This window comes from Rhipicephalus microplus, chromosome 4 (genome assembly GCF_043290135.1).
Source record: "Rhipicephalus microplus isolate Deutch F79 chromosome 4, USDA_Rmic, whole genome shotgun sequence".
Classification (NCBI taxonomy): Eukaryota; Metazoa; Arthropoda; class Arachnida; order Ixodida; family Ixodidae; genus Rhipicephalus; species Rhipicephalus microplus.
This window is the reverse complement of record NC_134703.1, coordinates 15,559,924-15,586,373: the sequence shown is the minus strand read 5'-3', so window position 1 is coordinate 15,586,373 and position 26,450 is coordinate 15,559,924. Positions and strand designations below refer to the sequence as shown.

At 44.1% G+C, this 26,450-nt stretch overlaps 1 protein-coding gene across 3 annotated transcripts; it reads right to left on the bottom strand.

Annotated features, from left to right (window-relative positions):
• Nucleotides 1-1,144: 1,144 nt before the first annotated feature.
• Tsp97E (Tetraspanin 97E) lies at nucleotides 1,145-26,348 on the bottom strand. Of its 3 annotated transcripts, XR_005109876.2 has the most exons (6): nucleotides 26,158-26,346; nucleotides 24,386-24,553; nucleotides 20,432-20,668; nucleotides 12,233-12,346; nucleotides 5,001-5,147; nucleotides 1,305-1,631 (listed from the first exon to the last, which is right to left on the bottom strand). XR_005109876.2 is itself a non-coding variant. In XM_037422436.2 (5 exons), the coding sequence occupies exons 1-5, from the start codon at nucleotides 26,215-26,217 to the stop codon at nucleotides 1,536-1,538; spliced, it is 675 nt and encodes a 224-aa protein (XP_037278333.2). In that variant the 5' UTR covers nucleotides 26,218-26,348; the 3' UTR covers nucleotides 1,145-1,535. The 3 variants fall into 3 exon arrangements, 2 of the variants coding, with proteins under 2 accessions (XP_037278333.2, XP_037278334.2); XM_037422436.2 differs by lacking the exon at nucleotides 5,001-5,147 and having other exon boundaries at nucleotides 1,145-1,631; nucleotides 26,158-26,348; XM_037422437.2 differs by lacking the exon at nucleotides 1,305-1,631 and having other exon boundaries at nucleotides 4,924-5,147; nucleotides 26,158-26,347.
• Between the last annotated feature and the right edge of the window lie 102 nt (nucleotides 26,349-26,450).

The following is a 26,450-nucleotide window of genomic DNA, read 5'->3' as shown; positions in this document are numbered from 1 at the left end:
GCCACATGCAATAAGATCACAAGGTTGCAACAAAAGCAAAATACATCGCATCAACAAAACACAAACTCATGCGTAAGATGGGCAAGTTTTTTCACTCTTCACTTGAAAAATACACATACCCAGAAAAAAAGCTTGTGATACTCTGCCAGCTTGAAAAATTTAGGGGTTTCATCAGCATTGTCATGTTCAGTTATAATTGTGCCACGCCATTACCAAACACCAACATTTACACTTTTTTCTTTGGACTTGGCAAGTATAATAGCGCATCTAACACTAACAATAAAATCCAAGCATGTAGTATGCCGTGTGTCAGGAGCGTACAGCTGTTTGCCGAGTGTTATGAAATTGAGCAAAAAAACTACACATTTCCACACAGCTTTGAGCACTTGGCAATGCTCTCTCTCACCTATTAGAATTTCCAAAACTGCCTTTTGTAACCCATGTTGCACGGGCAGTGTAGGTTAAATTGGCTTTAAGTTAAGATATTGCAAACTACACTTTGCTGGTGTTGCATCCACAGAACCAGCATGCAGTAAGCATAAGTGAAACCAAATAGATCTGACCGGTTGTACATAAGAGCTCCTAGGATCCTTCCTTTGCGCAGTTTATTTATCAGTACCAGTGTCTTAACTGAAACTACGAGGAAACGGCAGTAATATTTAATCGCTTTGAAGAAAATCTGAGAATTGAATTCTACAGATGGGAATTAAACTTTAACAAGAAGGCCACCACTCTGCCAATCAAGAGTACAACCTAGGCGGCCAAGCACATTGCTATTAAGCTTGTGCACTTGACTAAAATTGCTGATGTAATTAGGGCCATCCTCGTAACAAAGGTATCTGAGTGTCCTCACAGTTCACAACGGGCCTGTTTAGTAACGATCCCCTTCTTTTTGTCACCTATGCCTTGTAACCCATGCCACCAAAGATTGCACACTAGCGCCAATGACAATCGTGGCCAGTGGCCTAGAGCATTGAGACATGGCAAGCAATTTTTACTTATAGGCTAGTCACCAAGAATAAAGAATGGACATACAAACTATAAAAAAATGAAGTGACATTAAAAATTTTTGCTCCACGTCACCACCCACAATGCAATGTTCATTTGTAAATCTCCACTGTGCAAAAAAATAAGGCCCGTCCAATAATGCAACTCGTTGAATTCAAAGAACTCCGAGAGCATGTTACGAAGGCTGGGAACAGCACTAGAGAAAGTGCGCGACAAAAATGAGCCGACCTGACAGCAATGATCTGGCATTATTATTCCACTAGAGCGTGATTATTCTCACAGTATAGCTATGCTACTGTCTCACGAGTATCTCTAGCACTGCCAAAGTGTTCTTGAATGACCTGCCTCATACAATATGTACTATAGAGCAATCACCGTGGAATAAAATAAGACACACAAGAAATGAGAGTTAGAGTGTGAGAAGGCTTTGGTGTCAATGTGCATGTGTGGGTGCATGTATGTGTAGAGGGGAGCTAGGAATGTCAGAAAATATGCAGAGGAGAGAAGGAAGGGAGAAGGGTGGCTTGTCACGTGACACGAGCTCCTCCACCCAGTAGAAGGTAAGGATCCACTTCGGGGTCTTTTTGAAGCCGGTAACGGTAAGCCACAAATACAGCCACCAACTAACAAGGAGAGGAGAAGAAAAGACAGTGACATGATGAGAGAACCACCACACACACACACATATACGGACAGATCAAGCAAGCTCACTCAAGAAAGTAACTCTCCCTCCAAAGGAATTATTAAAAGGAGAAGGCTCCCCAAAGATCACACATTTGTTGTCTGCTGCTTGTACAATGTTGCAGTTTTTATAACATGCAGCATGTTTTTTTAATCAACGGTTTTCTGAACACAGCAGCAGATAACATTATCTTTATTATTTATCCAATAGTCACAGCAGGTGCTAGTATTAAAAACTGCAATAACCTCCAAAAAATCGCCAGTTCAGAACACTTTCACTTCTTCAACAGCTTTGGCTATGCCTATTTCAAATTACTGTCAGCGTTCAAGATAAGTTGACTACTATTAAACATCAGTTTTGAGTTGACAGTTGCCAACCTGGTCGTATTACAATATCGAGAAACTTCACAGGGGAGTTAGGAGGTATTGGGAAAGGGAAAGTTGTGGTTTAACTCAAACCACCTGAAGTACTGTATGGGCAGCTATGCCTAACAGTAAATGTACAACCAAAGCAGTCATTGCACTCAAATTTTGTCAAAGCTTGACTGAATGTGTTAATGGCCTCTTAGAGAGACAATAACAGTCTTTCTTTTCCTTGCATCTTCTCTTACTTTGCAACTCTGTACTTGTCTCAGCTCTTCTTTCCATGTTCTTTTTCTTTTTGTGAGGGGCAGCGAACCGGAAGTTCCAATTTCAGTTAGCCTGCCCTCCTCCTCCTCATTTGTATTTCCCTCAGTACCTAAATATGCAACCTTTCTGAATTTCGTCTACTCGCAACTAAGTGCTGCAACCAGGAGTCAAGCTTAAATGATCTCATAATCACCACCCGAATTTCAGTGCCATTCAATCACCACAACCAGGAGTATTTATTTACTTGCATCTTTTCTGTAAAGCATTCCACTGACTATTTAAATAATTGATTGTAATACCAAACAGAAATACATATCACGAGTAATATGCTGCAATAGGAGGCTTTTAAAATAATTTTACTGACCAGAGGTTTATAAACGTACTCCAATAGCTTAGTACGAATGAGGCCAGAGCAGTGAGAAGCTGAAACTCTTTAGGGCAATGTAAACCAAAAGCTACATTTGGTCGTTGATTCATTTTCACAGAGACCATTCTGAATTGACACAAGAATGTGAGCCAAGAAGCAAGGCCATGCTCACATTAAAATCATCATAAATGAAATGCTTAAAAAATTTTTAGAATAAAAAACTTTGACAATAGAAAGGATAAGGCAGCAATGGATACACACTTGCTCTGCTTCTCACGATTCCCAAGTCTCATGGCATTGTTACAAGCAACGTGTTTGTTGCATGGTCTTGCAACCATGCAAGACCATGCAAGTGCTTTGATGGAGACAGCACTTGAAGATTGGTGCTGTTGCAGAATATGGCATGCAATGACTTTTGTACAATACAGAGACAGTTCAGTGCAACTGCCTTCAATCACCCGCAATATACAAGTTAGCTTTTCTTTCCCTCATACACTTTACCAAGTACTTCACCACTGAATACTGTAAGCAGACAGACATTATACAACTCCTGGTGAAATTACTTGTAAATGGCAAATGCAATCAGCAACATCTTGTCAATGTTGCATCAGAAACAAACTGACGTTTGCTCTAAGTAAGCACAAATACAGCACGCACTGACATAAAATCTCAGCTCTTCAAACAGAAGATACCGTATTTACACGATTGTAAGACGACCCTTTTTTTCAAATTTGACAATCCAATGTTGGGGGGTCGTCTTAGAATCGAAATCGAACCATGTACCTTAGAATCGAAATCGAACCATGTATTGTCATCTCGAATAGTTTCCCGCTCAACCCAAAGCGCATAGTTTTCCGCGTGCTTATACAAAAGCTTTTCTTTTTTTAGCATCTACTGCGCGCATTACGAGTGCCTTTATGACGAGCGCACGGCTCTTGAGGGAGCACCGGTAATCAATGGAAGAGCCGCCGTAGTGGGGTATTGGTAGTTGACGGAAGAGCTTCTCTTTGTGATACAATTTTCTAAGCGGGCGCGTCGCCGCGTGCTCCTGTCGCTTGTGTCCACGACCGGCTCTCTGGAGTCACTTCTGTCTGACATGAGTGCCGTAGGCTCGAAGAACACTCGGCGCTCGTTTACGGCAGCGTTTAAGCGGGCTGCTAATCTTCATGCGGAGGAAACCAACAACTGTGCAGCAGGACGGAAGTTCGGAATCGGTGAATGTGTGGTGCGGAAGTGGCGGCTTCAGCGCGAGGAAATTTTCTCGTGCGACTCCAAGCGCCGTGGCTTTCGCGGGCCGAAGTCTGGCCGCTTTTCGGAACTAGAGGCGAAGCTTGCGGCCTACGTGACTGATTTACGCGATCGATCGTTGTTGGTCACCTGCGAAATGGTCACGCAGCAAGCCCGTGTCTACGCTGTTCAGGCAGGGATACCAAGGATTTTTTTTTTTTTTTTTGAGATGCGATTTTGGGGGGGTCGTCTTACATTCGAGTCGTCTTACAATCGTGTAAATACGGTAAGTGTTTTAAGAAGGATAGTGCGAAAAGAACAGTGGATATTATAAACAATGAGTGCCACTGCACCGAGGAAAACATGCTCATCATAAGCTGGCCAAGTTGAAGAGGTGCTGCGGTAGTATTACCTAGATAGAAGGGATTACTTTCATGCCAAGACTACTAGAAAGAAATCTGGCATTTAGTCATTTAGTTTGCAAGCAACACTAGGGCAGCTGCCTTGGCTTAAACTTTGTCCAGGCATTAAACAATATTTTATTGTTATTACAGTTTACTTTTGCCACACAGCGACTGCATGACAACATACCAATTACTTTAACGTGGCTTGTTCAGTTTTCTATGGCTTCAAAGTTTGCAGGAAACTATGAACCACAACTGCTTAGAATTGAATAAACGATAGTGCACAGCAAGTGTTTTTCAAAAAAGTCAAGCATCATCGGAAATTAGCTACATATGTGTACTCTGGGTGAAATGAATTGCTCACACTTTTAAATTTACATAATCCCTTTAATTCACAGTGAACTAAAGGCATTTAAAACTGATTCAAAGAAACAAGAGGCCAGCGTACAACACAATCTGGACAAAAAGGCTGTGATGGAAAGTACAATCTAAGTACTTTCTGAACAAGGCTTTGCCAAACTTCATAAAAATGTATTTACGCAAGCTTTGTAATGCACAATGACAGGAGAAATGCAACGCTATGTTTCCCTGTAGTAATGTTCTTACAAAACACCACGGGACACTAGTCAGTAATGCAGAGATGGGAAGGGGGATGCAGCACAGCGAGGCCTGAGCTTGCATACCTCGTGGCACCAGAGAGAGCCCCCTCGCAAAAGAGCCATTTCAAGAAGCCACTGGAGAGTGGGTGTTAGTGGTTACAGAAAGGCGCTAGGGTTAGCACGAGGATCCTTCTGGTTGCGGTACCGCACCGTCAACCACACCCCGATGAACTGCAGGCAGGCCAGGTGGGAAAGGGCAAGACCAAGGAAGAGAGAGAGAGGAGGGTTAGTTGAGGCATGTGTGGTCTGCAAGCTGTACCATCATGGACAAATGTAACGTGAGCAAGTTATATGATAACTAGACTGGATTACTCTGTTCCTCTTTTTTTCCATTTTGTTTGGGTGCGGAAGCTTAGCATGATGTACCATTATAAGCACGAACAATCTCTTTTATAACACTTGAACACCTTCATTAGAGATATGAACTAGGGAGCAGTCCTTGTTAGGCTTGTGTGAATAGTGAACTTTAGGTTCGAAGCAGTGAATTTTTAAAAATAATATTAAATTTCAATGGTATATATTACATACTATAAAGAAAAATCAGCACATTTGTCATGACCCAGCTAACCTGCACAATATTCACTTTTTTAATTCAAACAAGGCATCTGCAAATGTCATTTCTTTTCGTTAAAAGGAAGTGGAAGCAACTTTGAATAGTAGCAGGACTTGAATTTCGATAAAAAGCAAATGATAACCAGCAAAATATGTCACATTTTAAATTCACTATACTTAGAGCATTAAATCCGGCATAACAAGCTTGTGAACCTAAAAAATGTGGCTTGTCCCTCTCTCTCGAAATCGGCAAAACGCAAAAGTGAGGTGTGTCTTCACAAAGGAAGTTGGCGTTTATTGTGCAAGGTTTCACCACAAAGGCAAAGGAATGACTGCTAGAGCATCGAATGGTAATGTCATGCCAAGAGTGGCAAGCAACTTCAAACTTCCAGCGGGCACCTCAAGCAGAAAGCACGCAACAAATCAGCATACACAGGACGAGCCCAAACTAACAACTGTTACAGCTTGGCACTTAAAGCATGCTGCTCAAACAGAAAGAAAGGCATATGAAACGAATACACAGGTATAAACAGAATGAGTGCGAACAACGGTCACAATTTTTACTTCTTCGGGTGTGAGCAGCGCGCTCCTTTCGTAAATGATGCCGCGGCAGTGAGCGAAGCGACCTTCGTGCTCTCTTTAATCACTGCAACTTCAAAGAAAACTTTTAGTATAAACACAAGAGGTACAGAGTGCCTGAACCACGAGATAAGCGAATGCAACACACGCCCTACGCACCATTTTGCAGCTCATGATGAAAATGCGCTGAAGTTGCTAAGCTCCAAGGACCGCCAATGGTATATGATGTGTATAAATAGCTCGCCATGAACAATTTGGACAACGTGCACTACATGGCCTTATCGTTTGGCGATGTGCGCTGCGGAGCGAGCGGACATGGGTTCATTGCTCAGCCATGGAACTTTTTTGAGGTTTGCAATCTGTTAGTGTATATATTACGTCATATCCATGACGGAAATATGCCAGTGGAGCCTTGGTGGACTCCGGCATGAAACACTTTCGTGTTAAAAAGAAAGAATCGATGTGAGGGTAATATGTTCATCAAACCCTTGTTTATTTGGTCATAATTAGCTGCAACCTGGTTAACTTGGCTGGTCCTGGGAGTGCACCATGTACAAAGCACCCCATATGAAACAAAACGGCACTCAAGAACAAACGAAACAACTGAGAATTTTCAAAAAAGTATGGTCACCACAGACAACCTAACTACAACAAGTGCATTGCTGGCAAGCAGTTTTTGTGAAATCTCCCTGCTGGCAACTGAAAGTTCAGCCCCTGTAGCAAAGATGTTTCCTTTTCAATTTTACTTGGCATATGTGTACTTTGTGTGTGCTATATGATCAAGTCAATAGTATCTGCGCTCAAGGTTCCACAAGCAGTACTTAAATTTCCACCGTGTGCCTCAAGAACTACACAGTCACCATCCATGACTGTGCATTAGTAAGCCAGGTTTATGTATCAGTAGATGCGATGCTCAAGATTTTTCGTTTTGCCTCTGGGCATAGGCAGGCCTTCAAAAGTGCACGGACACTATGACCGTGCATTTAGGGAACATGGTTCCATCCATAGCAGATGCGGCAATCAGTAGCTTTGTTTTCACTTCGGACAAAGCACACTTCAATGTCACAGAACTCAAACATGGCAGAAGCTGTTGAAGGTGAAGAGCTTTATCTGTGGTCTACATGCTGAATTAAAACTCATTCGCTGCATAGCGATAGGTGAACAATCATTTGCAGGCCTATTTTAAGGTGATGAAGTTATTGTCAGTACACATGGTAGTGCTGATAGTGGCAGTACATAATAGAGGGTCAACTCAGAATACGTTTCGACTCTGGACATGGTGGTCTTGGGCCGTGTTAAAATTGTGAACGAAGTCGCAAATGACGAAAACTGCGGCTTTTACACTGCTCTTCTGCAAAATAGCCAATGTATTGGCATAGTGATCAAGACATTACATTATAAACTTAGGTTATTACTAGGTGATTGCCCCATAACTGATTGGATATGTGATTAGTTAAGTGATCATTTACAGTTTGTGGAAGTTGATGGCCAGCCGTGTGGTACTGCCGAAGTGCTATCCGGTGTTCTACAAGCTTGTGTCCTAGCCCCAGTTCTTTTTTTAATATTCATCAACGACCTACCTCCTAATATAGATGTCAACATCAGATTATTTCCAGATGACTGTATTATCTATATAGTGATTGACACGCATGAAGATCACCTAGCTCTTGACTATGCTTTACAAACAGTAACGAAATGGTGCTCCGACTGGCAAATGACATTAAATACGAAAAAATCAACCCTACTCATTGTCTCCAGGAAAAATAATAAATTGTTATACCTGTCAAAAATTAATGACACTGTATTAAGTGTCATTAATGAATATAAATACCTGGCGTTAAATATATCTGAGGACCTTAGATAGACTAATCACATAAGCAACATAACAGCGACCACGCACAAACGACTCTTTTTCATCTGACGCCGCCTTAAGGGGGGACGTGGCAAGTAAAACTAATTTTTTTATTAATGTACTGTTGGTGATGAAATTTGGTGTGTGTATGTGGATGATTGTGAGGATTCCAAATATGAAAACCGTTTTCAAATACCTCTTGTACTTTTTGAGTTACAAGCATAATTATACTAATTAATGCTCTTCGCACTTAAAGAGATAATTATTGCTAAATGAAATTATTTTTTCATATTATTATGTTCCCAAAGCATCAACTTGTGCAAAGAAGCTATTAGTTGATTTTTCTAGTTCTTGTAACCATAAATAAAATTTCCAAAACATGGATGTTGTTTTGCGCACACATCGCAGTAATTATAAAATGTGTTCTAAAAATTTTAAATGATGAGTAAGAAGAGAGATAAAGCTTTATTGCACTGCTAAAGGCCTCCTGAGCCTAGTGCAAAAAACGGAACGACTCTATCAGTCTTTGTTAAAAAATGACAGATGTTCTAGCGAAGGCACATAGGCGAAAATCAAGAGTTGAGAAAACTGACTTTGAAAGTTCACTCTTGTTTGGAAGTTCACAACATGCCTAAAACACTCAGAATCCTCCTGGGCAGTAATCCTGAGATGCTGTGGCCTTGGCCTCTGTAGAGCGCAACCCAGTTTTGCGCTTCTTTGTCGTGGAACAATGCGTCTTTTGAGCCCTCTTCACCCTTTTGGCATCCTTTTCGGCTGCTCGCCGCAAAGAGCAGTCTCCTGGATTGAAGCCCAGTTGAGCAGTGATCTCTTGCAGCGCACTCTTGCAGCCACCATTGAAACGGCAGACTGCATCTGCAACTGCACTTTCCACACTTCGAAGGGAGGCGAACTGGCTCTTGGACTGGAGTGACCAAATGAGGCTGTTCATACTCTCCACAGCGTTCTGGGTTTTTCCCTGCGCACACCTTTCAAGGAGCTCTTTGTTCGAGAGGCGCTTGTAGATTGGCAGCAGTGCCACTCGCACGTGAGGGGGCAGTTTATGTTTGTGAGGCGGCAGCGGCTCTCCCTTGGCCAATGCCTGATTGTGCGGGCACCAGGAGTCAGTCCCACTTGGGCACAGGTCGTGGTGTGGATCCTGGTCTGTGGATGTTACATGGTAATAAGTGGCCATGATGGCCCTCTCCATGCCAGGAACATCGTTGGGGTGGCTCTTAATGGCCCAGCCATAATAATTCGTCAACTTCTTTATAAGGCCCTGCGTCAGCCGGCCTTTGCCACCCATGCTCAGTCCTCGGCCTTTGGATTTGTGCTCATCAAGAAGGTTGCGCAAGGAAGTGCCCATTCTTTTTTTCACATGGTTCACACACTCCTGTTTCTTAATCAACATGTAGCCATACACCTTGTCTTGCGTGAGGGCAAGGTACGTACGGCTGTCACCGTCGCAGAACACATTGATGTATCGAAGCTTGTACTTGGTAAACGATCTTTCAAACATGATCCTCGCTGCTTCTACTTCCATTTGGCCTGCATTAGCATCGGTGTTCTTTTGGCACTGTGGCTTGTGTTTCTCAAGCCACTCCTCATAGTTGTCGTCACCAGGCTTGGGACCAACAGCACAGCCTTGGCAGTAGTTGGACAGGACACAGTGGTCCAAGACCAAGCCTGTGTACAGCTCGATTACACAGCCCACGCCAATATGACTTCTGTGCCCCCTCGTCATCCACGTGCCGTCGTAAATGACGTCAATGTTGCCTGGCACTCCTCCTAGGTTTTTGTAAATGTCATGCACCTTCTGTGCACTTTCTGCTTCAATGCGGGTGGCAGCTGATGTGGTGGCAGGGTGGCTGTACTTCCTTTGCAGTCTCTGGTAGGACTTGTGGTGCAGTGCTCGATGCGAAATGTCCATCGCAGAAAAAATGTCATTTATGGCAGATTGTTTTCTGCCAACTGACTGCACAGCCCTCAAAGCACGCACGTTTACCTCAAAGGGGTTCGTTTTTTGTTGCCCGGAGCACCTCGGGGACGACCACGCACTGTTCACTATGCCACAATTGTCACAAAAAAGTTCCATCCTCGCCGCGAGTCCAAGGCAGTGCGTAGTCTCGAGGCGTATCGACCCTTCGTCGCACTTGTTGCACTTTACTGACGAAAGCAGACCGTTCAGCATCTTCTTATTTACAATGAAGAATGTGGAGTCCTTACCGCCGTCATTTTCGTCGCAGCCTTCGTTCAGAAGCTCGAGCTTCCGCTTTGAAGCGGATTTCGATGCTACGGCATCCAAAACATCCCGCCTTGTCTGCGCCCGCTGCGCGATTTCTTCACTGCTCGGAATCTGGGCCGAAACTCGCGATAGAATGTTCGACGCGCGCACGCCCGGAGTTGCAACGGCTGCCGACGCGGTGCCACCGCAATCGGGTTCGCGAGAGCGTCCATCACGGTCGACGGCATCCGGCGGTCTGACATACGACGATGTGGCACCTTCCACACTCTCGGCCTCACAACAATCAGCGAAGGGTCTGAGTAGAGGCTCCGTGACGCTTGAAGAGCATGCTCCGTCCGGAACTGCGACTGGGACGGCAGCCGCAGTCGTCTGCCCTTTGTTCCAAGCTTTCCGACGCTTGCCGTACTTGTGGACGCTCCGGAACTTTTTTTGCGACAACATAGCACCGCAGTATGAGCAAGCACTCAGAAGAGACCACCGATGTAAACAAAGCTTGGTAAAAAAAGCACGCGAACTATCACAAAAACAGCCAACTGGCAAAAAACGAAGCGCACGCCGGATGATTCTCGACTCGGCGGCCGCAGATGCGCTCGCGCTTCCAAGGTTGCCAAGGTGCGCGGCGCAGCTTTGACCAGTAAGAGGTCGCGCCTGCTACCACGTGACCCGCGCAGCCAATTGCCGTTCTTCGTTTTCGTTTTTTTACTTGCTCCTCGCGCTTTTATTTTCACTCGGCGAAATACGAGACCGCGACCATCGGGAAGCCGGCTTTCTCCTCTTTCCAAAGCTACCAAAATGGCGGCCCACAGTCAACAACTTGGCGCGTTTGTGCGGCGTGAACAACACCGTTTCAGGGGCTTTTTTTTCGCACTTTTCGGCGACTAGCCTCGGCAAAAACACTATTTGCGGGATTTGTAGCGCACGTTTCGCTGTAATATTTTAGAACAAGGAAGTTGAAGGTCTGAAGATTACGAAAAAAAATAAATCAGAAAATCGCATATTTTGACCAAAATCGGCACTTTACTTGCCGCGCCCCCCCTTAAATTAGCTCCTATAGATACCAAACTGCTGGCTTATAACACATTGATCAGACCAATACTACAATACACAAACTACGTATGGTTTCCTTTTTCTAAACAAGACATCTATAAACTTGGAGGCATACAGAGAAAGGCAATAAGGTTCATTTTAGCAAAAAATGTGGCCCTATGTTTCAGCTACTCTGTTGATGGAAAGTGTTAGTATGCATTCCCTCCAGTGCCGAGCTAAACTAGCTAGACTTAAATTCATGCACTGTACTTACTTATTCATAATAAAGCGAATATTGATGTCACTTGCCTCATAACAAGTTTACAAACACAACCTACAAAACATAACCACACTCAGATGCTCATGGAATACACCTTTTATACAGACTGTTTCAAAAAAGTTTTTTTTCCATTGGCCATAAGAGAATGAAGTAACCTCCCCTTACACATTACAGAAAGCACATCACTAACACAGTTTTTAAATGCACTTAAAGCGAACTACGAATTCTGCTAGACAGTTGTTTTCTCATTATTTTTTCCTTTTTTTCCCCCTTTTTGCCTTTTATTGACATGTGACTTATTGAGAGTTTTTTTTCTCCCCCTATTCACGTGCTACCAATCTTATTGCACTTTACTGTAATTACTTACTGTTGCCATTGTATCACAATTTGTCAACTTTGTAAATTACTGTATATGCCCTCCTGCAATGATCCCTCTGGCATTGGCAGTATTTTCAAAGGAATAAGCATAAATAAATAAAAGGAAATTGCATTGATGTCACACACCTTTTTTTACACCCTTGATAATTCAGCATTTGGTTAATTTGCATTTTTCCAGTTCCACGAAATCCAAATTAATGAGCTTTTACTGTACTTAATTTTATGGCAACCAAACATTTCATTGTGCATGAAGAGTTCTTGTACAGGCGTAGGTACCACTGAACCCCGACTGTCCTACCCCTGCAAGCAGGCTTCACAGTATGATTGTGTAGTGAAATGCAACCAACCTCAGTGAAGCTGAAGAACATTCCAATGCCACCTGTGATCTTGAGCCCATTGCGAATAGCTTGATGCAGAGCAGACCAGCACCCTTGGCACTCGCATGTGCCATCAGGAGGAATCTGCAGACAACCAAGGAGAAATTAAAACTGAAAGCATAATATCACGACACTAGCTAGTTCCAAGTGCCTGAAAACCTTCAAACAACAACCGAAATTACGAAATATAGTGGTTGCCTCTTTGTGCTCAGCAGTTGTTCAGGCAGTTTAAAATATGGAGCAATTTCTGGAGCAAGAGGAGAGCTGTTTTGAAGCATACTTATAGCAGTAAAATATAGTATTTAACACCAATGAGAATACCAGAAAAGCAGGTATTTGGTATTTTAGAGTATACAACATTCTAACTAATACAGGTTGTTATTTCTGCTCAAAGAGAAAATTAGGGTCAAATGTAAAGCCATCTCAGTCATCAAACAGGCTTTCCTTGACAGGGAAGTATACAATGGCTTCAATACAATGGCTTTACCACAGTACACAAGGTGCTTAATATGATGAAGCATTTATTAGTACCTTTCAAGAGACACTAAAAAAGAAAAGATTTTTCTCTTAGAAGCAAATTACTCTTTCACAATACCAAATTCACCATGCTTTCCGCAAGAAGACGCTTGGAAAGTGAGAAAACGCACAAAAAGAAAATACATGCCGTGACATTGCAGATTGACATTGCATCGCCGTGACATTGCAAATTTCGACCGTATCCACTATGGGGACTGCAGGATTGGGTGCGTTCGTACATGTTAGTACAGTGTGTTGGTGCAACTGATTAGGGCCTACCATAAAATTCTGAGCAAGCTTCCCCCCCCCCCTATTCAGTGAAAGATAATCCGACAAGTTTTGGAGGAGCTGCCCTTGCTAGGTCATGCAGCAAAATTCACGATGGCGGAAGAAAAGCCATTAAGAATGAAAAACACACACTCTGGTTCCAATGAAATGCTTTATTGAGTATGCAAGTGTTCAGTGTTTCCAAAATAGTAAATAAAACAGTGAAAATGGTGGGAGGCACATGCTCTGTCATTGGCTCATATTGCGAATATCTTAAAGTAAGGAGGATAACTTGCTCGAAATTCAGCGGTACACAGCCCCTAATCGGTAAAAAATGAAGCACAGTGTCCTCGGAGGGGGCCAGAAACTTGACATACCAAGTTTAAAAAAAAAAAAGTAGTGTTGGACCAATGTCGCCAGAATACAAAAGATATACTTTGAAATCTGAGAGGTCATGCATGAAGATTTTGGCACGAATGTAAAAATTATACCTTGGACTTGATTTTCTTTTTTATTATTAAACGTTTTCACTGGTATAGCGCACTACGACAAGGACACACACAAAGGAGAGATGCACATACACACACAGCGCTAACTTGCAACTAATGTTTTATTTGCGATCACACACGCTGTTTATACAACAGTAGACCGATAAAACCTGGATAATGTCACGTCAAGAATACAGCACAGCCCATGCACGTGTCATCACCGATAGCGACAATCTACACTAGCCCGTCAAAGTGAAGATTCCAGATACTTCTTTTTTTTAGATGATAATGCTATGGAAGCCACACTCACACATTTTTCTTTTATTTTGTCTATTACAAAAGCTTCAATGATTTCACGTGTGGTTCTGTCACGGGCCTTAAAGAGTATACGGGTGTTTTGGAACATACATCCGCACCCGCCTTCCTTGCGATCCTTCGCAAGTTATGCGAAATGGCATGCATGTAAGGCACTACAGCAACCTTGCCTGCCTTAGTGGCGGTTGCCTGGTCTTTGCCGTTTGCCCTTCCTTTCCTGCTTATACATTCGGCGACAGCAGTCAACAAGTGCAAGGGGTAGCCAGAGTTCAATAAACGTTTTGCTTGAGCCCACAAGCTCTCATCAAGCTTGTGGTGGCACGACTTCATCAGTGAATTCTGAAAACAGGATTTTATCACCGCACGCTTTACCAATTTCGAATGAGCGGACGTGAACGGAAGAACCGGTTTATTCCCTCGTGGTTCATAGCTCCAGCATACTCTTGCTAGCGAAAAATACAGCCCGAGGTCAAGGAATCTTATGAAATTGTCATTTGGTACTTCATGCGTCACTATACTATAGTGATGGCAACTTCATGCATCACTATACTATAGTGATGGGCGACTTTATTGCAAAGGTAGGGAAAAAGCAGGCTGGAGACCAGGCAGTAGGAGATTATGGCATCGGTACTAGAAACGCCAGAGGAGAGCTACTAGTAGAATTCGCAGAACGCAATAATTTACGGATTTTGAATACCTTCTACCGAAAACGAGAAAACCGCAAGTGGACATGGAGGAGCCCTAATAGCGAAAATAAGAACGAAAAAGACTTTATAATGAGTGCACACCCTGGAATCGTGCAGGATGTGGAAGTGATTGGCAAGGTACGATGCAGTGACCATAGAATGGTACGGTCTCGAATTCGCCTAGACTTGAAGAAGGAACGACAGAAACTGATACGCAAGAAGCCAATCAATCAGCTAGCACTGAGAGGGAAAGTACAGGAATTCAGAGTGTCGCTGCAGAACAGGTACTCGGCTCTTAGAGAGGAAACCAACCTCAGCGTAGATACAATGAATGATAATCTGACGAGTATCATTACGGAGTGTGCAGTGGAAGTTGGAGGCAGGGTAGTTAGACAGGACACTGGCAAGCTTTCCCAGGAAACGAAGAATCTCATTAGGAAGCGTCAAATCATGAAAGTCTCAAATACAACAGACAAAATAGAACTGGCAGAGCTTTCAAAGTTGATTAATATATGTAAAGTATGCGATGTAAGAAGGTATAACATGGAGAGAATTGAACACGCTCTGAAAAACGGAGGAAGCGTCAAAGCAGTGAAGAGGAAACTTGGGATAGGCAAAAGTCGGATGTATGCACTAAGGGACAAAGAAGGCAAAATAACTACCAATATGGATAGGATAGTTAAAATAGCGGAGGAGTTTTACAGAGATCTGTACAGTAGCCGAGACAACCACGACCTTAATACTATAAGAACTAGCAGTAACCCAGATGACACCCCACCACTAATGATAGAAGTCAGAAAAGCTTTAAAGAGCATGCAAAGAGGCAAAGCTGCTGGTGAGGATCAGGTAACATCAGACCTGCTGAGCCGTCATGCAGACACTGCGGAATCAGGGCGTAGATGAAGTATATATAAGCATTCTGGAAGAAATCTACAGGGGATCAACTGCTACCATAGTGCTTCATAAAGAAAGCAACAGAATACCAATCAAGAAGGGTGTAAGGCAGGGGGACACAATCTCCCCAATGCTATTTACCGCGTGCTTACAGGAGGTTTTCAGAAGCCTAGAATGGGAACAGTTAGGGATAAGAGTTAATGGAGAATACCTTAGTAACTTGCGCTTCGCCGATGACATTGCATTGCTGAGTAACTCAGGGGACGAATTGCAACTCATGATTACAAGAGTTAGACAAGGAGAGCAGAAAAGTGGGTCTTAAAATTAATCTGCAGAAAACGAAAGAATATACAACAACCTCGGAAAGGAGCAGCGCTTCGAGATAGGTAATAGTACACTTGAAGTTGTAAAAGACTATGTCAACTTAGGGCCGGTAATAACCGCAGAGCCTAACCACGAGATTGAAGTAACTAGAAGAATAAGAATGGGGTGGAGCACATTCGGCAAGCACTCTCAAATTATGACAGGTAGATTGCCACTATTCCTCAAGAGGAAGGTATATAACAGCTGCATCTTGCCGGTACTTAGCTACGGAGCAGAAACCTGGAGACTTACAAAGAGGGTTCAGCTTAAATTGAGGACGACGACGCGAGCAATGGAAAGAAAAATGGCAGGTGTAACCTTAAGAGACAAGAAGAGAGCAGAGTGGATTAGGGGACAAACGGGGGTTAAGGATATAATAGTTGAAATAAAGAAGAGGAAATGGACATGGGCCGGGCATGTAGCGCGTAGACAGGATGACCGCTGGTCATTAAGGGTAACTAACTGGATTCCCAGAGAAGGGAAGCGGGTTAGGGGGAGACAGAAGGTTAGGTGGGCAGATGAGATTAAGAAGTTTGCGGGTATAAATTGGCAGCAGCAAGCACAGGACCGGGTTAACTGGCGGAACATGGGAGAGGCTTTTGTCCTGCAGTGGACGTAGTCAGGCTGATGATGATGATGATGACTTCATGCGTCAGCACCAAGGAAGATAACACTGTCAAGAACATGGTTAGAGTTTCAGTGACAACTGCGTCAAAATTGTTATGATCATTATTGGCAACGATCAGATAGTCATCTACATATCTAAAAACAGCAATAACGTCAGTGTCCTTCATACGTTCATCAAGGACCTTGTTACGTTTTGCTAAAAACAGGTCGCTCAGGTACGGGGCTATGCAGGAACCTATACATATCCCGTTCTTTTGTTTTACAGTGTTTCCATTCCACGTCGCATAAGTCGAGTTAAGATAAAAGTAAAGGAGCTCTAAAAACTGATCACTCGACAGACCGGCAGTATTTTAAAAATCAACCGCTCCTACTCTGTCTATACCTTCCGATACACACGCCATCAACTCTGCCTGAGGGAGGGTGTAATACAGGTCCTTAACGTCGATCGAAAAAGCTAAAAGGTCTGTGTTTCCCTTGCCTGCAAGAACGTCTAGTACTTGGTCCGACTTTTTCACCAAAAAGGGGTCGTGAAGAGATATCAACTTCAAATGTTTTTGTAGAGATAACGCGATGCACTTTTGCCAGGATTCATTCTCTGAGATGATCACTCTGAAAAGGCATTCAACTTTATGCGTCTTTGCCGTGAAAAAAATATCAAGATCCACTTTTTTTGTCTTCTCGATCGATCTAACCAGGCCTTCAAGATTAAAGCTTTTCCATAGCTTCTTCGCGGTAGTTCACACTTTTTAAAACGAAATATTGTTATGAGTATCAAATACAGAATTGATGGCCTCTGACGCCTTCGCTCGATACAATGATTTACGCATAACCGCAAAGCCACCGTCTTTATCGGCTGGTAGCAGCGCGAGGGAATTGTCCTTCAAGTGCCTAATGGTCTCCTGAATAGCACATCTGCCACCCGTAGGACGGACACGCATGAGAACGTCGACACCTTCAGATACACACCTGTCAACGTCACCTTCAGGTACTTGTTTTGAGACATTCCGAACCATCCCTAGAAGTTCGGGGCTAGATTTTCGCGGCTCGACGGCGAACTTTGGTCCACACTTGAGTACCTGTCGCACTTTGTCGGGCAGGTTCACATCACTGATGACGTGAAGAGGATTCGATGGTGCGGAGGGCTTCTTTTGTTCCTGCGTCCTCAGCCCCGGCAGAACTTGCCGCCAGAGAAATTCGGTTGTCCGTTCAGCTACCGTATATACTCGTGTAAGGGCCGCCCTCGTGTAAGGGCCGCACCCCAACTTTGAAAGCGGATATTTCGAAAAAAAAAAAAACAAAAGTTCAAAATGTCCCGCCAGAAAAGTGTAGTTAGTTCATTTACAGCCAGATGGCGCTGCACGCTTTTCCGCTTTTATTCTACTTCCGCCGACGCGCCGACCACGCTGTTGACAGCGCGCCGCCATATTTGCCTTGTGCGGCCTCTTTGTTGGCATCGTTCCTAGCATCGTGTCGATACGTTGGCAGCGCGACTTCAGATCGGTGTCGTCGGTGTCACTTTGTTGGTTGTAGTGAACCCTGCAGAAGCCAGCGCACGTGACGGACGATGGGCCGGCATCTGAGATCATTCACTGCAGCATTTAAGCTGCAAGTGATTGACTATGCCGAGGAGCACGGGAAGCGGGAAGCTGGACGAAAGTACGACGTCGATGAGAAGCGCGTGCGTTACTGGATGAATCAGAAAGATGCCCTCGCCGCTACTAACAGGAGCCGAAAGGCGTTTCGCGGGAAAAAGTGCAAGTACCCGCAACTCGAAAGCGAGCTCGTCAACTACGTCGTCGACACACGAAGGGACGGCTACGCCGTATCGACTGACATGATACGCGTCAAAGCCCTCAGCATCGCTCGCCACATGGAAATACCCCCGGCACAATTCAAGGCAAGTCGGGGCTGGGCTACGCGGTTTATGAACCGTAACCAGCTTTCTATTCGGCGCCGAACGACGATTTGCCAAAAACTGCCGCGCGAGTACGAAGACCACGTCATTAAGTTTCATCGCTTCGTGAATGCTCTCAGGAGGGAGCATGAATACGACCTGTCCCAAATTGGGAATGCGGACCAGACACCTGTGTGGTTCGATGCACCGGAAAGCACCACAGTGGATTTAAAAGGTGCGAAAAGTGTGTCTGTGCGCACGACTGGTGCAGAACGCCAAAGGTGCACTGTGATGTTGTGCATCACGGCAGACGGCAGGAGGCTTCCGCCGTACGTCGTATTTAAAAGGAAGACTCTCCCAAAAGAGAAGTTCCCTCAGGGAATCGTCGTACGTGCGCAAGAGAAGGGCTGGATGTCCGAGGAACTGGTCGTTGACTGGATTAAGACCGTCTGGGCAAACAGACCTGGAGGGCTGTTACAACGGAAAGCCCTCCTTGTTTTGGACAGCTTTAGGGGCCACTTGACCGACCGCGTCAAGAACCGAGTTGCCGCAACTCGTACGGACTTGGCCGTCATTCCCGGTGGCCTGACGAGTGTGCTGCAGCCGCTCGACGTATGCGTCAACAGACCATTCAAAGTGGAATTTCGCCGATGTTACTCTGAATGGATGGCTGGAGGCGTCCACGAGAAGACCCCTACAGGACGGCTGAAGCGGGCGTCGCTCCAACAGGTGTGTGAATGGATTTTGAATGCGTGGCGTGCCATGTCAGTAGAAGTAGTTGCTAAAAGCTTCAAGGTAACGGGAATTTCGAACTCCATGAACGGCACCGAAGATGACCGTCTCTGGGAAGACGCGGACGCCGAGGCGAGCTCCTCCGAGAACGAGGACAGCGAAATGGAATCCGAATAAAAACATTTCTGGCATGTCATTTGTGACTCTTGCACTCTGCTACTGTTGCATAAACAGTACAGACCTTTGGCCTGTACTGCCTGTACTAAATCGGCCTGATTCGTGTAAGGGCCGCACCTAGCAAAATTTTCGAAAAAAAAGTGCGGCCCTTACACGAGTATATACGGTAGTAGCGAGTAATCGCGCCAGTCGTTGAAGCTTGAGCTTGGTCCCAGAATGAGCCTGGGATGATTTCTGTACATTCGAGTTTGCCTCTGCCATTCGGATCGCATAACTTTGCAAATACGAACACCATGGGCAAACGGCAAAGACCAGGCAACCGCCACTAAGGCAGGCAAGGTTGCTGTAGTGCCTTACATGCATGCCATTTCGCATAACTTGCGAAGGATCGCAAGGAAGGCGGGTGCGGATGTAGTCTTTTCTGCTCCCGAAAAGTTGCAAGGAATGTGCAAAAAGGTCAATGCAGAAAGTAGCGGGAAACAGGATTGTAAGATTAAGCCCCGGGAGAAATTTGTGAATTGTTGTTGTGGTGTTGTCTATAGCACTCCTTTGACTTGCGGTTGCGAATACATAGGCCAATCTGGAAGGTGTGTGAATGAAAGACTAAAGGAGCACAAGTACAATGTAGAAAGAGCTGTATGTGGTCATTTGGCCCTTCACTGTCAGAGGTGCGGTTGCGTCCCTATGTTCCAAAACACCCGTATACTCTTTAAGGCCCGTGACAGAACCACACGTGAAATTATTGAAGCTTTTGTAATAGACAAAATGAGAGAAAAATGTGTGAGTGTGGCTTCCATAGCATTATCATCTAAAGAAAAGAAGTATCTGGAATCTTCACTTTGACGGGCTAGTGCAGATTGTCGCTATCGGTGATGACACGTGCATGGGCTGTGCTGTATTCTTGACGTGACATTATCCAGGTTTTATCGGTCTACGGTTGTATAAACAGCGCGTGTGATCGCAAATAAAACATTAGTTGCAAGTTAGCGCTGTGTGTGTGTGCATCTCTCCTTTGTGTGTGTCCTTGTCGTGGTGCGCTATACCAGTGAAAATGATGAATCTCAACCAACTAGCCCGGCAACGTGCCTTAGCAAAGTTGATTAAACCTACGGTGAAATTGATGTTTTCCGAGTGCAACTTATCAACGTAACTCGATTTAGTGTTTTACTTAAATGCCCTTTTAGAAAAAAGATGGTAGAAGGCAACTAACCTCCTGCGGTGGGCAGCACGTTGGCACGTGCTCGCACTGTAGCTCTGCCGTGGGGTCGGAGGCATTGCGTTCGAAGCCACAGCATCGGAATATGCGCTCTGCCTGGGCCCTGACCGCAGGGGAGGCCTTCTTCCAGCCCTGGCTGGCCAGCTCTCGTTCCTGGTCCTCTGTCATGGCCAGACAGGCACAGGCCACACTGAACTGTACCACAAAAAGCAGGAACAGGATCACCATGTACTGGTAGGAGGCATTAAGGAAAGGAAGCAGCCAGCTGGACGTTCCATTCGAAATGGGGGACGGCATGAGAGTGCCATCTCCGAGTGTGTCAGCGCAGTAGTACTGCAAGTGAATCGGCACTAAAGCTACAACCCTCAAAAGAAAGAAAGAAGAGAAATTTTAAGAGCTGATCTTTCTTTTTGTCAGACACAACATAAATGATAACTAACAAACAACAATACATTTCCTTTCCATTGTTCTCGTTAGTTCTCATTAATATTGTGTTCCTTAAAAGAAAAGCACTTATCAGCTAGATTGTGATACCCAAGAAATACCTGCCAGGTAACATATATGGGAAGCTCTGACTGATTTGTGGGGTTTAACGTCCCAAAACTACCATATGATTATGAAAGACGCCGTAGCGGAGGGCTCCGGAAATTTCGACCACCTGGGGTTCTTTAACGTGCACCCAAATCCGAGTACACAGCTCTACAACATTTCAGCTTCCGCCGGAAATGCAGCCGCCACAGCCGGGATTTGATCCCGCGACCTGCGGGTCAGCAGCCGAGTACCTTAGCCACTAGACCACCGTGGCAGGGTTATGGGAAGCTCTGAACTTTAGTAATTATGCTCTAGGTTTCCAAGCAGTTTCATTATTTCAGTAAGTCTTTACTGAACTAAACTGCTCAGGAATTCATAGAAACATATTACCACAGTGCTCAAGTTTTCCAAAAGCGATTCCAAATGAGTGCAGGGCTATAGTTTGAGACAACTTAAGGTTGGACAAGGCCCACCCTGATGGCTGAAATGCAACTGCCTGCTGCTGAAGCAACTGAAGAAATATGGTCTTCGACAAACACTCTGCGATGTTTTCAGATGGTGCGACTACTGATTGTGCAACTTGGGATGTAATTCCCAAGCATAGCACGCACATTGGTGCAGGCTTTCGAGGAGGAAATTCCACTGCCTTCTAAAGTTGTACCCAAGCATAGTCAAATTCCTGCACTGATAACTACGCTTGTTAAAAATACAGTGTGTTATATGGTACGGCCCGCCAAAATCTGCCTCAGACAGCATATGTCCCGAACGTGTGGGCGCCAATTCATTTTTGTCTACAACAGTGTAGAGAGTGAGACTGCTGGTGTGTAAAGGTGAAACGTAAGGACATTTGTGCTGAATACGATAAACGGATGGAGCACTTGCTTCACTGTGGCACATGTTATCACTGCTTCTATCGGTCTACACTGCAACAATAAAGAAAAAGACAGGCTTGCTTTTTTTAGTTTCTAGCTTATGATCTGTTTGCAAGTAAGTTTTGCATAAAAAGCATTTGAAAATCGTTTACTTCAAAATTAAAGGAGACCCATAGGACATGTGGGAGGTCCAAAACATGGCACTTTCCACTGTACTATTTGAGACATAATATGTGTGTTAGTGCTTGAAAGTAAATTGAAACTATCAAAGTTACTATCTACATTTTCTGTTTATATTTTTTTGTTAGCATTTGCCTGCTCATATTTTTCTCAAAAGTGGTTCTAAATATCAATACTTACAATACTCAGTTTTCAAACCTTTCTTGTGCACTGTTGACCATAATCACAGTATCTGGAGTTTTACGTGCCACTTGATGATTATGAGGTGCACCAAAGTGGAGGGCTCTGGAGATTTTGACCATCTGGTGCTCTTTAACAAACACATAAATTCAAGTACACAGGCCTCAAGCATTTTGTCTCCATTGATATGTGGCCAATGAGGCCACGTACCGATCTTGCGTCTTTCGAGTCAAGCACTGTAACAACTAGAACACCGTGGCAGGTGAAACACACAACAAATGTGTTGCGTTGCGGCCTAGCGAAAGGCCATGCGCATCCGTACCAACCGCAGGAACAGAGAAAGGGAATGAGCTGCTTCCGATGTGAGCGAGATGACATCAACCTTCATTCCGTGCAACCACCATACATATATAGCAGACACTCATGTTACCAATGACGTCTTTGCAATTGTGGACAACAGCGGCAGATACCGCGAACATTTGACGTGCATAGCCGCTATCACCACAAAATGAGTGCAGGGGTGCAACAGCCGAAATACCATTTGGAGAACTTTTTGGAGCAGCATAATGTGACTTTTGGAGCACTAAATTCCAAGTTCAGAGCTGGTTATGGAAAAAAAGAACATGCATTTTTATCATGACATAGCGAATTTGGAGCACTATAAAAAAGAAGGCTTACGTTTAGAGAAAAAAACATGTATAAACAATTCAACATAACCTAAATTATGTAGTGTGAGCATACTATTTACTACTATTTCAATGAAGGTAGTATTTTGAACCACCTCACTAAAGAACCAATGATAATGTCCATATTAGCGTTTACTGCACCTGTTAAATCAATTGACAAACTCTGAGAATTTCAATATCAATCTGCCGATATTGTGAGCTTGAAATTTGGAAGATTCGTAAAAACGAGAAGTAGAGGTGGTGAAAAAAAAATTGGCGCACAATTTAGTTTATTTCTGTAGAGAAGCATAAATGTCAAACATTGGTTCAAATGATTGCCAATAGCTTATTTATACATCAGTAATTATACTGGTACTCAGAATTGAACGGTGTATTAACGCATGAGTAACTGAGCAAAATGTGAAGTGTCCCAGTATCGCGAACAGCCCCTTGTAAATCTCAACACGCTTTTTCGCGGGCACCGGTCTAGTGCGGTAAAGGTGACTCAAGTAGCTTTAGAACCAAAGTCAACAAATTTTCTAACCGCTCACCACCCCCCTCCCACCCACCCTTTTCAGCATGGGGCTATGTGCCGCTTCGGCTACCTTGCAAGACGAGTTTGACCAGATAAAGTAACAACGGCGCACACCCGTTGCCCCGGCGATGGTACCAGATATCTATCGCCAAGACCGTGGCAAGGACGCCGCAGCTTCCGGCCAAAATTTGTGATGTGCCACTGCTAAGGTAATCAAAACCGGCATTTGCAGCACGTCGAGCTTGTTCGAGCCTTCATAAGCCATAGCCGCGTTTCTGGCAAGAGACCTTACATTTTCCGCGAAGGGTTGGTGGCTACATCAACACATTTTTGTTTTAACGTTCTGCCGTCCCGCCGACATGTATCTGTTGCGGTCAGCAGACCGATGGGCATGCAGTGTTGTTACTTTATCTGGTCGATCACGTCTCACGAGCATAGGGTGGGTGGCTAGATTATTTTAGGTATATTCTAGGCACTATACTTCGGGTCTGCGCACTTTGACTGATGGGGCAAAGCTGCAGGTGGCCGACATGGCCTGCATTGCTCACCGCAATTAGTACACCTGAAAAAAAAAATTGAGGCTGGCTGGGCATTTTGGCACAGCGTGGTGCAATTTTAACAATTTCACGGGTCTGGCACAGCTCGGTGCAACAATCGAGAATTGTGTCAAATTGGCGCAGCTGTTGCCCCCCTGTGAGTGAATGAGAACAGCTCGGCCCACTTCTCAATAAACAAAAATTAGCTATAATATATACAAAATTGAGTACCTACTTAGAGATGCTTGTAACCAAAAATAGGGACACCACAATGCTGTGTGCTGCATGGCATAATTCAGTAATGCGTTATTTACAAGCTGCCAAAAAGAAAGAAGTTCAAGCTAGAGCTAAACACGCAACCAAGTCCTTTGAAAATTGTGAGCAAAAATCTCTCATGGGTTACGGTCATGCCTCAGTGAAAAGATGGCTTTTGCCACTCTAAAGGATACGAAGAAGAGCAGCACTTGGTGGTGCTTGACAGCTCCGATGAGACCGACAAGGGAGAGAAGCAGCAAGAACACGCCACAGGCTATCACCGCACCAAATATGGTGATGTTGGTCACGATGCTCGACACGCGGCCATATGCGGCCACGCCAATGAGAATGAAAGAGACAATCTGCAAAAGAGGAAAAACGGGAGTCCTCTGTAAGCAACGTACCACTTGTACGAGAAAACATGTGTGAGTAATAACTTCCAAGCATATCCCTCTATGTTTGAATGCCCCTTATAAATGACATTCATTGGGCAAAAAAAAAAAGAAAAATGATTTCCATCAGGCTTTGACATTAGTCCCTTTTTTCCCTTAGCAGTTGTCATCCTACTCAAGTATAAGGCAAGGTTGGCTTGGATTTTGGTTTGCGTGTAAGCAAATATTCACCCTACACCAAGAAAATAATTTTGGGCAATTCAGTTATATTCTTGCATGAAAAAGGTGTTTTTTTCTTTATGCCATCAGCAGACCACATGCTTTAAACTGGAAAACATTGGTGTAGACAAAGGTGATTCAACCCTCCATGCAATGTTTCTCTAGATTATTACATACATACACATAAGGTTTGACAGCACTTTCCCCGCACCCCTCTAGTAAAATCCCGACTTCACCCATATTGGAGAATATCACGTATACAACTGGAACTTTTTATTCTTTATAGTGATAAAAAATTCATATATTCTTAAAAAAATGCTTCATAAGCATGCTCTAAAGCAACATTACATAACTAAAAAGAAGATAGTAATGAGAAATCATATGACACAATGAATTACAATGACGACCACAGTTCAATATTACTTTTTTAACATACCGTTGAACAGACTCTCAGTTTCTGTTGTTTGTTTGGCTTCTGTGAGCTGTCATAGTGCTGGTTCACTTTTCTTTCGTCCTCAGTACAAGTCTTTGCCCACAGTCAAAAAGCACGTAATTTATTCATAGTGAGACATTTTTTTTGTTCTTTAGACCAGCACTGTAGGCCATTGTAGTCTAATCGTTCGTAAAGCGTGCTCGATAACTTTCACTCTAACGTATATTCCACTGATAAAAAAAAAACAATGTATAAGAGCTGCGTCATATTGCTTGCTGGGACTTCCGATTACTGGTCGCGTAAAAAAAAAAAAAAGTGTTATGTAACTGCGGCTTAGATCATGAGCGCCAGATGCCCTTGTTCGAGTTACAAGAGGTTATCGGGAATACCGTTTTCAACAGAAGAAGTTATGAAAAGTAACAGGGATCAGAAGGAACGAATTCTATCTGGCTCATAACTGACGTTCACTTCCACATCTACAGCGTAATCACAGGCGGTACCATACGCCTGCAGCAATTTCTGACAGCTACGTTCTGCAGAGAGAAACCCTATGAGAGTAGAAAGAGCGAGGGTGATCTTTTGCAAGGACTAAAGATCACCCGCAGGAAGAAAGATAAAGACCTCCGCAGCTTCTGAAATCCATAAACGACAAAACAACTGATAGCACCATAGAGACGCCACAATTTGTCTTCGTGTTTCCGACAGTGGAGAAAGCTAGAATGAATTAAGACGCTGAAGTCACGATCCAATATCCTTGCCGTTTATAACCGCATCTGTAAGCAAATTACGAGAGGCCAAGCCTGACTAAGTGAACGCACAGCGACCAGACGCATTGAAGCACCTCGCGAATGGAAGCCGCACCTCGTCGCTTGGGAGTTCGTAACATGTGTCACGACTCGCGGATTGAGAAGTCCGTACTTACGATGTACATAATGTTGAGCGCTGTAAGAGCATTCTTGGAACACGTGAATCCCCCACACATGGTTGAAGTTTGTGTATGTACAAAATATAAATGCCGATATTCAAATGACTAGAAACAAGCGCGAGTTCGTCAAAGCCCGAAACAGAAATGATAAAAATCTACAAAATCGGCATCCTCCTCCGACATTTGACTTGTCTGTACGTCTGTTTTACCATAGTGGCCCCTAGGGGTTCTAAAAGCGCTGGCATTGCGGTAAACTAATGTTGTTTAAAAAAACAGAACTCTTTGTAAAA

Excerpts from the sequence above, each read along its gene's own strand:
- Tsp97E (XM_037422436.2), bottom strand. The coding sequence starts at position 26,217 with ATGTGTGGGGGATTCACGTGTTCCAAGAATGCTCTTACAGCGCTCAAC. Across the intron at positions 20,669-24,385 it reads ACCAAGTGCTGCTCTTCTTC|TACATGGTGATCCTGTTCCT; the intron begins GTATCCTTTAGA and ends GCCTCCTACCAG. Across the intron at positions 1,632-12,232 it reads TGTTCTTCAGCTTCACTGAG|TTGGTGGCTGTATTTGTGGC; the intron begins GTTGGTTGCATT and ends TCTCCTTGTTAG.